The 13,418-nt window shown below is 44.5% G+C and overlaps 1 protein-coding gene across 1 annotated transcript in view; it reads left to right on the top strand.

The window, feature by feature from the left end:
- LOC106608995 (serine/threonine-protein kinase D3) overlaps positions 1-13,418 on the top strand; it is a 14,962-nt gene extending 1,544 nt beyond the window's left edge. The window contains exons 4-20 of the mRNA XM_014207314.2: positions 902-1,040; positions 1,511-1,642; positions 1,857-2,014; positions 2,960-3,164; positions 3,429-3,518; positions 3,993-4,146; positions 4,431-4,554; positions 4,666-4,743; positions 4,984-5,197; positions 5,513-5,541; positions 5,736-5,808; positions 5,947-6,053; positions 6,181-6,342; positions 6,520-6,618; positions 6,733-7,000; positions 8,422-8,507; positions 11,468-13,418. Coding sequence (XP_014062789.1) covers positions 902-1,040; positions 1,511-1,642; positions 1,857-2,014; positions 2,960-3,164; positions 3,429-3,518; positions 3,993-4,146; positions 4,431-4,554; positions 4,666-4,743; positions 4,984-5,197; positions 5,513-5,541; positions 5,736-5,808; positions 5,947-6,053; positions 6,181-6,342; positions 6,520-6,618; positions 6,733-7,000; positions 8,422-8,507; positions 11,468-11,632 — 2,283 coding nt within the window. The 3' untranslated portion in view covers positions 11,633-13,418. The remainder of the gene's footprint in view (positions 1-901; positions 1,041-1,510; positions 1,643-1,856; positions 2,015-2,959; positions 3,165-3,428; positions 3,519-3,992; positions 4,147-4,430; positions 4,555-4,665; positions 4,744-4,983; positions 5,198-5,512; positions 5,542-5,735; positions 5,809-5,946; positions 6,054-6,180; positions 6,343-6,519; positions 6,619-6,732; positions 7,001-8,421; positions 8,508-11,467) is intronic.

Raw genomic sequence — 13,418 nt, 5'->3', positions numbered from 1 at the left:
GTGTGTCCCCACAAGGTTAGTTATACAAGTGTGTTTGCATGCGTGCGTGCGTGCGTGCGTGCGCGCATATGTGCAATGTACTGTGTGTCTGTGTAGGTGTCTTTGACCATGGTACTTGCCTACGGAGCAGAAAGAGGAACTGTCCCTCCCTACCTTCAGGCTATGCTCAAACCCTACACCCCAACCCGAGCACTCTGTTCTCTCACCTCTGGTCTCTCAGCTCCCACTCAGCCCAATCCAAGCTCTTCTCTGTCCTGGCACCCCAATAGTTGAACCTGCTTTCCCCTGAAGCTAGGACAGCAGAGTCCTTGCCCATCTTCCGAAAACATCTGAACCCCTACCTCTTCAAAGAGCATCTTAAATAATCCCACAGCACCCCCCCTAATAATTGTGAACTAACACTTGCACTTGACCTTTTCCCTCCTTAGTAGCTCTGACTTTGCTGATAGCTACTTTATTGAGGAAAAATGTATTTATTATGACTGTGATATGTGGTTGTCCCACCTAGCAATCTTAAAATGTCTGCTAAGTGTCTGCTAAGCGTCTGCTAAGTGACTTAAATGTAAATCTTTGTGTGTGAACCTGTATGTGGTCTGTGTGAATCATCTGGAAATCCCCCCCAGAGGTCATTGCACTTTGCCTGTTTTTGGTAGCAAACATACAAACAAACGGTCAGAAAGCCTGGAAATGAACCCACACTCAAACTTGTTTCCATGACATTTGAATATCTAACGACAATGACGCTTGACATCCCTCACATTGTTCCATGACCAGTCTCTCTCTATATTGGCCTCCTCACTAAACACCCACTGTCTGTCTGCATGCTTTTGATGATGCATATCCAAATGATAAACCAGACAGAACCACACTGATTGATTGATCATGTCTCTGGGTATTTTAGGCTCCAGACTGCAGTGTGGTGGGTGTAGGGGAGAAGATCCTCCTGTTTAGACACCAGCCTGGCTCAGAACACCTCCTCCACAGACTCACAGACCAGGATCCACTGCAGGACGGTGACCTCATAGAGGTCATCCTCTCAGGTCAGGCTGGGGTTGTGTCCCAACTAGCATCCTATTCCGTTTATAGTGTACTACTTTTGACCGCGTATTGAATCTACTTACTTACTAGTTTAACGCCTCGGTCAGACCGACAGCGTCATTGAATTTTTGTACGCCAGAAGTACATTCATTTCCAAAGGAACGCTGCGTTTGCCTTGCAGCATTGTGTTGCAGAGACAATTGCAGTGTGTTCTGGGTTGTGGTGCATACGATTTATCCAACGTATGCATCAAATTGTAAGCGTAGACTTGACAGAACTAGTAGCAAAAAGTGAATGTTTAACTTTTATCGCACACATATCCACACACATTTTGGATCATGAAAAAAGTTGGAACTGCAGCATTTATTACACAGCATTGATGCAATAACGCTGTCAGTCTTATCAAGGCATTAGCGTCCTAGGTTAATGAGTCTGTCTGTCACTATAATCTGCTCATTCTGATCTGACTCAGGATCAGCTGCTGTGACGGAGATGAAGACCCGCCCACACTCCCTGGCTGTCCAATCATATCGCACCCCCACCTTCTGTCACCACTGTGGTGAGATGCTGTGGGGACTGATACGTCAAGGGTTAAAATGTGAAGGTAAGGAATTGGATACAGCAGTACTTTTTCTGTATATCCCTATCTTTAATCACAGCGAGCAACTCCAGTATTTATTTAATGTTGAATTGTATTCAATTCTTAGTCGTATATATCTTTGTACCTCAATCTATTCAGCAATTCTCAGATTCTGTCTCAATTATGTCTCATCTCTCTCTCTCGCTCTCTCTCTCTCTCTCTCTGTCTCTCTCCGTAGGTTGTGGGTTAGACTTCCATAAGCGCTGTGCGCTGCAGTTGCCTAGTGACTGTAGCCGCGCACGGCGTCGTGTGTGTGGCCCCAGCCTGTCCCTGTTCCCCCCTGGCAGGCCCCGGACGCACTCCCTCTCCACACCTGCAGGAGGCAGTCTAGAGGAGGTCAGAATTCTTGGAGATATAGTGAGCTCCAAAAGTATTGAGACAGTGACAAATGTTTTGTTGCTTTGACTCTGTACTCCTGCACTTTGGATTTCAAATGCTAAAGGTTAAAGTGCAGACTGTCAGCTTCAATTTGATGGAATTTTCATCCATATCGGGTGAACCGTTTAGAAATTACAGCAGTTTTTGTACGTAGTCCCTTCATTTTAGGGGACCAAAAGTGTCGTGTATTAAAGTAGTCAAAAGTTTAATATTTGGTCCCATATTCCTAGCATGCAATGATTACATCAAGCTTGTCTCTACAAACTTGTTGGATGCGTTTGCTGTTTGTTTTGGATGTGTTTCATATTATTTTGTGCCCAATAGATATGAATGGTACATTCATTTATATTTGTAAATAAGAATAGAATATGTTTCTAAACACTTCTACATTCATGTGGATGCTACCATGATTACGAATAGTCCTGAATGAATTGTGAATAATGATGAGTGAGAAAGTTACAGACGCACAAATATCATTCCCCCAAGACATGCTAACCTCTCACCATTACAATAACAGGGGAGGTTAGCATTTTGGAGGGGGTATGATATTTATGCCTCTAACTTTCTCACTCATCATTATTCACGATTCATTCAGGATTATCCGTAATCATAGTAACATCCACATTCATGTAGAAGTGTTTAGAAACATACACTGGAGTGGCTGAAGTCATAGACCTGCATGCGTTCTATTCTAATTCTATGTCAGCAACACTCATCGTGTATTCACATGGATACACCTATAACTATTTTACAGGGCAATATTGGGTGGTTCTAACAGTAACTGCAGAACCTGAAAATCTCTTTTTTTATCTCTTTTTCTTCCTTTCCTTTCCCTCTCTCTTTTTTTTTCTTCTTCTCCCTCACCCCTTCCTCCCTCTCTGCTCTCTTCCCCTCCGCGTCTAGATCAGTATGTCCAAGCCCAGGTCCAGACCCCCGTCATGGACAGATCACCCGGTGTGGCTGGGGGTGGGCCAGGGAAAGGATGGTGAGACAGGCAGGGCCAGGGTGCCCCACACCTTCCACATCCACAGCTACACCAAGCCTACCGTGTGCCAGCACTGCCGCCACCTCCTCAAAGGCCTCTTCCGCCAGGGCCTACAATGCTCCGGTGAGATGGGTCGTCATAGTTCAGATAGGGTGTGTGGTTATGGGTGCAGGTGATAGATTTCAGGTTTTATTTTAAGGGGGGGCGGGGTGCTTTCTCTAGTCGTACGTTTCTGGAGCGGGTATGTCGATCGCTTGGTCAGATTTCACATTTTGTGTTATTTCTGTGTCAGTCGCCTTGGTGTACTGAAGGTTCACCTCTCTCTTTCTCACACTCCCTCTCTCTGTCCTTCTCTCGCTTTCTCTCGTTCTCTCTTTCTCTCCCCAGACTGTAAGCTGAACTGCCATCGTCGCTGTGAGAGCTCCCTGGTCCCCGCTGACTGTCCTGGAGAGAGGAGGAACACCAATGGGGAAGGAGGTGAGAGACAAAGTCTCAGCGCAAGACAGGCCACTGAACTTATTAACCAATGGAGTCCATGTCGAACGTGCTTCAAGGAAAAGTTAAAAACTCTATTTTTGATGTAAATGTCCGGACACTTGTTTAGCGATTCTTTCCGTTGCCGTTTCTAAAAGGACATATTTTAGTGTTTTTGGAGCCTTTGTTCAGGTTTTTCTGTGCCCCTACAACTGCAGAACAAGCATGAGGAAGTATATTGCCGGTGGGGTAAGTTTCTCAAAACCATTAGAAAGAAATCACAAAAAAAGTGTCTGGACACTTCTATGACATTTACATCAAAAATAAAGATTTGGTTGAAAAAAAGTGAAATTGTCCTTAATAAAATGATACATTCCATATACATGTTTTGACAAGAGAGTAGAACTGCCATACTTCTCATTGACACAAACAGTGCCTTAGTAGCTTAATATTGATGTAGGAAGTGTTGTGACTCAGACTCAGTGTCCAGTCTCGGCTACAAGAACGACACAGAGGATGATGAGGAGGATATGAGCTTGAGTATAACATCACTAGAAGACGATGACGACGAGCCGTCTACTGAGATTCCATTTGCTGAGAACAAGGAAGTGGGACATCAGCCACCAATCATGTAAGATATATATATATTTTTTAAATGGCTATGATAGGATGTAAAGTTCAGTATGTTTCCATTTTGAGTTTTGATGATGATAATAATAATTTGAATATGTAGTACATGAGTGTCTGTCATTGAAGTTGTAAAAAAGTTATCTCTCTTCTTTCCCTCGCACTCTCTCTCATCTCTCTCTTTCTCCTTCCTTACTTCTCTCTCTCGCTCTCTCTATATTACTCATCTTATCGGTTCCTCTCTCCCTCTTCTCCCTCCCTCCCTCCCTCCCTCCCTCTCTCCCTCAGTCCATGTTTCAGTAGTTATATTCCTCTAATGCGGGTAGTCCAGTCAGTCCGTCACACTAAAAGACAGGCCAGTGGAGTACTGAGAGAGGGTTGGCTACTGCATCACACCAACACTGACACACTGGTGAGAACACATACGCAGGCAGGCATGCACACACACACACACACACACAGAGAGAGAAAACATTCACACAGAGAAAACACTCACACCATACTTTCTCATTGTTTCTGTCAGAGGAAACGTCATTACTGGATATTGGACTGGAAGAGTATCACTCTGTACCAGAACGAGATCAACACCAAGTACTACAAGGTTGGTTCAGTGGGGAAGAAAGATCCATCTATCATGCTATCATTTACCATCCAAGGCCAGTCACAGTCACCTCAACACTACAGTACTAACCTCTTGTGGCCAAATAGAACATCAGCAAAATGTGTTTTTCTTCCTCCCTCCCTTCTCCCTTGTCTCTCACTCTTTCCCTCCCTTTTCTACCCTTCTCCACACCCTCTCCTGTCTCCCTTCCTCTATCTTCATTCCTCCCTCCCTCTCTAGGAGATTCCTCTATCTGAGGTGCTGCAGGTACGAGGCCCCGCCCAGCTGTCTGTCCCCTTGTTGCCCGGCAACAGTGCCCACTCCTTCGAAGTGGTGACGGGCACGCTGGTGTACTGTGTGTTGGCGGGCCGGGATGGACAGGCCTGGGAAACCGCCGTACGCCAGGCTCTGATGCCCGTGCTGAACAGTGGGCAGGTGGACAAACAGGGACAAGGTGAGTCAGAGAAGTAGCATGTTTGGACTGGGGTACTAGAGTATTGTTCAGAGATAGACCAATGACTGACATCAGAGCCAAGTATTTACCCCCACAACTCACCTCCATGGTGTCCTGTGTCAGTTGGCCAAACTCCCTAAGGGCTCTGAGGGCCATGCCACTGGATGGTCTCTCACATTGTTTTTCATAAAGGCTTCAAAGTAAAGTTGGCATCATCCTCATGCGTGTTAGACTTAGTTCCATGGTCATGTTCTTTAACAATGGTGAGATTGACAATTGGTGCTTTTAATAAAGAGAGAACTCTTTCTGTTATAGACCATGAACCCCAGAGTGGAAAAAGCCCGGTAAGTGTGTGGGGTGGGCGGCTGATGGATCTATATGGAGTACGAGCTCTCGAGTCTCATTGTCTGAAATGGATAGATGAGTAACTTAACACTGTGTGTGTGTGTGTATTGCTCGCATTTTGTGTTTATGTTTGTGTGTGTGCCTTTTTATGTTTGTGTGTGTGTCTTTTTATGTTTGTGTGTGTGTCATTCAGGATGTCAGCTCAGTGTATCAGATCTTCACTGATGAGGTGCTGGGTTCAGGACAGTTTGGAGTGGTGTATGGAGGTGGGTTTGACGTTACACTGGAAGAAATACTTTCTCTGCCGTTACCTGTTAGGCTCAATGAGCTCCGTCTATTCAGATTATATGTAGGGTATTATCATTGTATTACTTGGCTAGCTGAGAGTCTACTCTCGTCCCCAGGCACCCACAGACAGTCTGGTCGGCCAGTGGCCGTCAAGGTCATCGACAAAACCCGTTTCCCTACCAAACAGGAGAGACAGTTGAGGAACGAGCAGGCAATTCTACAGGTGACTGTTCTAGATTTGTTTGTTTATGTTGCGTTTGTGTCACAGGGAGGTACAGTGTTTGAAATGAACATCCCGTTCGTCAAATTAGTTTCCCCCTTTCAATGTGTGCGTGTGCGTATGTGTGCAGAATCTGTCCCACCTCGGTATAGTTCTACTGGAGGGCGTGTTTGAGACCATGGATCACGTATTCATTGTCATGGAGAAGCTCCATGGAGATATGCTGGAGATGATTCTGTCCAATGAGAAGGGCCGACTGCCAGAGCGCACCACACGTTTCTTGGTTACACAGGTACTGGTCACATAGTGGTAGGACACAGACTATTTCTTCAGCAGTCTGCGGTATTCAAATAGTGCCTCTAGAGGGGGGAGAGTAGTGCCTTTTTAATAATACGTTTGATGCATACGTCAATATGTGAAATTCAGTTGATTTTGAATTCTTTGTTGACTCATAGACTTGTGTGTGTAGATTTTAGAGGCCCTGCGCTACCTGCACTTCAAACACATCGCTCACTGTGACCTGAAACCTGAGAATGTACTGCTGGCCTCCCCAGACTCTTTCCCTCAGGTCAGTGTGTGTGCGTGCGTGCGTGCATGCATGTGCATCAATTTGTCTGTGAAGACTGTCTACTTTGTAAAATAACCCTTCCATCAGACTTTACAGCGTCTCCTCTCCCCTCAGGTAAAGCTGTGTGACTTTGGTTTTGCCCGCATCATCGGCGAGAAGTCATTCCGCCGGTCGGTGGTGGGCACGCCGGCCTACCTGGCACCCGAGGTCATCAGTAGCCACGGTTACAACCGCTCGCTGGACATGTGGGCGGTGGGTGTGGTCCTGTACGTCAGCCTGAGCGGAACGTTCCCCTTCAACGAGGACGAGGACATCAAACAACAGATCACCAACGCTGCCTTCATGTACCCCCGCCTGCCCTGGTCTAACATCTCACTAGAGGGTAAGTTTGTTCCCCTGGTAGGACCAATGCAAGCAAAAGAGTCGCATAATGATTATCAGTGATCCACCACCATATTTTACAGCTGGTATGAGGTTATTTTCTGTTTATGCATATTTCTTTCAATGGTGAACCCACCACTGGTTTGCGTGGCCATAGAGCTCTACGGTCGTCTCATCTGACCAAAGCACCTGGTTCCAATCCAAGTGCCAATGCTGTTTTTAGCAATCTCCAGGCGTTTACATTTGTTGGTTGCTGAAGTTTTGGAATGGAGGTGGAATGGAGGTGGTGTCTAATTGTAGTTTTGGAATCTTGGTGACCCCAAGATGCCACCACTTTCTGGAATTCTCCAACTGTGGCCCTTGGAATTTTCTTTGCCTCCCGAACCATCTTCCTCACTATGCGTGGGGAAAAGATACACATGCGTCCTTTACCAGGCAAGTTTACCACTGTTCCAGTGGTAAGTGGTATACTGTATTTCCTTTTTTAGCCGTTTGTACCTGATTTATGAAGGTCAACAACCATTTCTCTTTTCATTTGTGAGTTCTTTGCCTTTCTCCATGGTGGTGGATGACAAATGTATTTTACATGTGTGTTACCTAATTTGTATACCCCAGTGAAACAGGAAGCCATGGATGACCACAATACAGTTCATAAAGTTTAGATGAACTTAAAGTTGAACGTTAATGCAGATTTAATTTTTGATAAGATTCTTAAGAAGTGGCAATCATTTTGAGACCTATCTTTTTGAGATATAACAAGTATTACTTGTTAAAGAAAATCAATTTTTCTGGGCAAATTGTATTAGTGAAAAATAATATAATTTTCAAATTGTTCTGAGCGTACAATATAGCTCAGTATTTTTTATTATTTTTTGTTTATCATTATCAAGGATGCCAATAATTTTGGAAGTGAGTGTATGTATCAATTTGACTTCATGACTCCTCAACCCCCGTTCTCTGATGGGTATAGTGGCTCGCCCAGGAAGGTTGTTTCACAAAAGTGTCTTCCTCAAAAATATTAAGTAGTCTGTACCCCCGCCTGCCTTAGGCTAACATCTCACTGGAGTGTAAGTCTTTACTCCCGCCTGCCTTGGGCTAACATCTCACTGGAGGGTAAGTCTTTACCCCCGCCTGCCCTGGGCTAACATATCACTGGAGGGTAGGTTTTTACCCCCACCTGCGCTGGGCGTAACATCTCACTGGAGGGTAGGTCTGTACACCCAACTGCCTTTGGCTAACATCAGGGGTTTTAAAAGTAACATTCCCCCTAGTGTTTTGTCTAAGGTGGGGTGCAGAAATCAATGAATCAGCATTCAAACATCATTTTATTTCTTCTTTATTTCCCTGGGCTAACGTTTTATCTGTGTTGAGGTAGAATCAGTCTCTCATGATGTTCTCATCGCTCTCTCTCTCTCTCTCTAGCTGTGAGTCTTATCAACAACCTGCTCCAGGTTGCAGTAAGATGTAGGTTCAGTGTGGGAAAAGCACTGGGGCACCCCTGGCTACAGGTAAAAGACCTCAACTTCTCCTAACAGAAACACTTTAAGGCTCAGACACACCAATGATATTGACTGTTGATATGTACTTAGCACCTCTTGTTGGCAGTTCACTTTTTGTTGTTCACATATCACAGATACACCACCGATGCAATAGTCAAAATACTCTAGACCACCAGGTGGCAGTAGCTTGTTTGGGTTGTCCCTGCTGTAGATAGCTAATGTTAGCCAACTAGCAAGATTCTCTAATAATGTTGCTAGCTAGTGATAATTTGTAGTAAGCCCTTGTTGATATGAGTCAGATGGCCACAACTAGATAACTAGCAACATTATAATTAAATCCCAATGGATTGTTTTGTTGTTGTGTGAAGCAGCTGCCTGTAAGTCAGTGAAGCTAGCTACAGTTGAAGTCGGAAGTTTGCATACACCTTAGCCAATTACATTTAAACTCAGTTCACAATTGCTGACATTTAATCCTAGTAAATATTCCCTGTCTTAGGTCAGTTAGGATCAATACTTTATTTTAAGAATGTGAAATGTCAGAACAATAGTAGAGAGAATGATTTATTTCAGCTTTTATTTCTTTCATCACATTCCCAGTGGGTCAGAAGTTTACATACACTGAATAGTACTTGGTAGCATTGCCTTTAAATTGTTTAACTTGGGTCAAACATTTTGGGTAGCCTTCCACAATAAGTTGGGGGAATTTTGGCCCATTCCTCCTGACAGAGCTAGTGTAACTGAGTCAGGTTTGTAGGCCTCCTTGTGCTCGCACACGCTTTTTCAGTTATGCAATTTTCTATAGGATTGAAGTCAGGGCTATGTGATGGCCACTCCAATACCTTGATTTTGTTGTCCTTATTAAGCCATTTTGCCACAACTTTGGAAGTATGCTTGGGGTCATTGTCCATTTGGAAGATCCATTTGCGACCAAGCATTGACTTCCTGACTGATGTCTTGAGATGTTGCTTCAATATATCTACATAATTTTCCTCCCTCATGATGCCATCTATTTTGTGAAGTGCACCAGTCCCTCCTGCGGCAAAACACCCCCACAACATGATGCTGCCACCCCCGTGCTTCACGGTTGGGATGGTGTTCTTCTCCTCCTTTTTCCTCCAAACATAACGATGGTCATTATGGCCAAACAGTTCTATTTTTGTTTCATCAGACCAGAGGACATTTCTCCAAAAAGTACGATCTTTGTCCCCACCGTAGTCTGGCTTTTTTATGGCGGTTTTGGAGCAGTGGCTTCTTCCTTGCTGAGCGGCCTTTCACGTTATGTGGATGTAGGGCTCGTTTTACTGTGGATATAGATACTTTTCTACCCGTTTCCTCCAGCATTTTCACAAGGTCCTTTGCTGTTGTTCTGGGATTGATTTGCACTTTTCGCACCAAAGTACATTCATCTCTAGGAGACGGAACGCCTCTCCTACCTGAGCAGTATGACGGCTGCATGGTCCCATGGTGTTTATACTTGGGTACTATTGTTTGTACAGATGAACGTGGTACCTTCAGGCGTTTGGAAATTGCTCCCAAGGATGAACCAGACTTGTGTATGTCTGCAATTTTTTTCTGAGGTCTTGGCTGGTTTCTTTTGAATTTCCCATGATGTTAAGCAAAGAGGCACTGTTTTTGAAGGTAGGCCTTGAAATACATCCACAGGTACACCTCCAATTGACTCAAATGATGTCAATTAGCCTATCAGAAGCTTCTAAAGCCATGACATAATTTTCTGGCATTTTCCAAGCTGTTTAAAGGCACAGTCAACTTAGTGTATGTAAACTTCTGACCCACTAGAATTGTGATACAGTGAATTATAAGTGAAATAATCTGTCTGTAAACAATTGTTGGAAAAATGACTTGTGTCAAAGTAGATGTCCTAACCAACATGTCAAAACTATAGTTTGTTAAATAGAAATTTGTGGAGTGGTTGAAAAACGAGTTTTAATGACTCCAACCTAAGTGTATGTAAAATTCCTACTTCAACTGTATGTTGTGATACTGAAAATAATGACGATGCTAACTGTTAAGCTAACGTTAGCTAGAATTCGAACTGGCACTGGCAGTGGGATAGTGGAGAGTGAATTCAATTCTTTATTATTCATCTTGCTATATAGCTAGCTTAGTAGGGCATTTAGTGTTTTGTACATTGTGCTGCACTTACACACCCATTCGATTCATATGAAGTGTTTGTGACTGCATTGGTCAGTTAGCAAGCTATCGTTAATGCGCTTGTGCACATTTTCAAGCCTAACAAAAAAAACACTTATTCAAGCACAACACTCCTTAGCTAGATGTACAACAAATAATGTAATGCTTTATTGTCTTAGTTAGAACAATTCTGATAAAAGGGAGAGGATTACACTGGTTGTCCTTAAGCTCTTTTTTGTTTTTTATTTTCTTGTCACCTGTTGTCTCCCTGCCACGTGGAGGTTCGTGCTTTCTGATTGGCTTAAAGTCAAGTTGTCGGACACTGCTGAGAACTGCGATTCTCAGCAGTGACCGACAGGTTAGTAGAAATTACAGGTTTGTCAGCACCAGTATGCAGCAGGTAGCCTACGTCTTATTCTAGCAAGAGAAGGAACGGCCTCCCACTGTGCTAAGCATAGCCGCGGGAAGTAGGGGTGCTGCAACATCCCCTGATAAATCACAATTTAAAAAATATCTTGTTTGTGTCTGACATCTTAGACAAACTGAAAACATCTCAGAGCAGTTTGTAAGGCAATGGGTATAGCCTATGTGGTAGCCTAGTGAGAAGGATAGTCAGTTTGTAACTCATTATGAATGGCCAGTCATTGACAAGCCATCTCTAAATTTCACACTTCTTTCTCTCTCTCTCTCTCTTTGTCCTTTTCTACTCTCCCTCTTCCCCCTAACCCTAACTCCATTCCAGCTCAACACCAACCCTAGCCATAACCAAACCCTTCTAACTCTTAACCATAATCTTAACCCTATCCTTAATTCCCCAGGACTTCCAGTTGTGGTGTGACCTGAGGGAGTTTGAGAAGAGGATGGGCTGCAGGTACCTGACCCACGAGGGGGATGAGGACCGCTGGAGATGCCACGCCCTGGAGAGGGGCCTGGTCTTCCCCTCTCACCTCACCTGGACCCCCGGGTACGATGACAGCCTGTGACCCTAGGCCCAAATGTCAAAGGTGAAGGGTCGGACAAGATGGCTTCTGGACTACTGGTGTGTTTCAGTGGTCATCAGCATAAACAACTGTCTGGACGCTGTTAGTGGAAGGTGGAGTGGTGAGTCTGTTTCTATAGCAGTCTCGTATAAAAAGATCACCGGAAGAGATTACGACTCCGGATTCGGACGCAGTGACAATTCCTGGACTTTATGGTGCCCTAGTGATGCCAGCTCTTGTAGTGGTTATTGTTTAATGCATGATAATATTAGGACTAATGTTTCAGGCCCTCTGTGCCCCAGAGTAGTAGTTTACCAGGATCACAAGGCAGGTTCTCTGTCCTTCTACAAAATGCATCCTTCTATGACCCTCCTCCACAGAGTTCAGACAAATTCACTCAGCCCCTCTATCCTACGTTTTGGCGGTATTGGTACGATACTGAGATGTGTAAGCCTTGGTAGAGGTGATGGTCTACATACACTATATTTACAGAAGTATGTGGACACCCATTCAAATGAGTGGATTTGGCTATTTCAGCCACACCCATTGCTGACAGGTGTATAAAATCGAGCACACAGCCATGCAATCTCCATAGACAAACATTGGCAGTAGAATGGCCTTACTGAAGAGCTCAGTGACTTTCAACATGGCACTGTCATAGGATGCCACCTTTCCAACAAGTCAGGTCATCAAATTTCTGCTCTGCTAGAGCTTCCCCAGTCAACTGTAAGTGCTGTTATTGTGAAGAAGAAACATCTAGGAGCAACAATGGCTCAGCCGCGAAGTGGTAGGTCACACAAGCTCACAGAACAGGACCACTGAATGTTGAAGTGCGTAACTGTCCTCAGTTGCAACACTCACTACCATGTTCCAAACTGCCTCTGGAAGCAACGTCAGCTTCCAGAGGCATAAAATGGATTTCCATGGCCGAACATACGCTCACAAGCCTAAGATCACCATGCACAATGCCAAGCGTCAGATGGAGCGGTGTAAAGCTCGCTGCTATTGGACTCTGGGGCAGTGGAAATGCATTCTCTGGAGTGATGAATCACTCTTCACCATCTGGCAGTCCGATGTCCAAATCTGGGTTCGGCGGATAACAGGAGAACGCTACGTGTCCCAATGCATAGTGCCAACTGTACAGTTTGGTGGAGGAGGAATAATGGTCTGGGGCTGTTTTTCATGATTCAGGCTAGGCCCCTTAGTTCCAGTGAAGGGAAATATTAACGCTACAGCATACAATGACATTCTAGATGATTCTGTCCTTCCAACTTTGTGGCAACAGTTTGGGGAAGGCCCTTTCCTGTTTTAGCATGACAATGACCCCGTGCACAAAGCGAGGTCCATACAAAAATGGTTTGTCGAGATCGGTGTGGAAGACTGGCCTGCACAGAGCCCTGACCTCAACCGTATCGAACAACTTTGGGATGAATTGGAACACCGACTGCAAGGCAGGCCTAATCTAATCGCCCAACATCAGTGCCTGACCTCAGTAATGCTCTTGTGGCTTGATGGAAGCAAGTCCCAGCAGCAATTTTCCAACATCTAGTGGAAAGCCTTCCCAGAAGAGTGGAGTCTGTTATAGCAGCAAAGGGGGGACCAACTCCATATTAATGCCAATGGTTTTGGAATGAAAGGTTCCTCGAGCAGGTGTCGACATACTTTTGGTCTTGTAGTGTATGTGATGTTTTAACATTTTCCTGTGCATTTATTTTTCAAAATGTTTGGATCATAAAACTGTCCACTTGATGGCGCTATTTGCCAAACAATAAACAGCATTGCTAATCTA

Source organism: Salmo salar, chromosome ssa07 (genome assembly GCF_905237065.1).
Source record: "Salmo salar chromosome ssa07, Ssal_v3.1, whole genome shotgun sequence".
NCBI classification, from domain to species: Eukaryota; Metazoa; Chordata; class Actinopteri; order Salmoniformes; family Salmonidae; genus Salmo; species Salmo salar.
The sequence above is the reverse complement of the archived record's forward strand: the minus strand, read 5'-3'. Positions and strand labels throughout refer to the sequence as shown.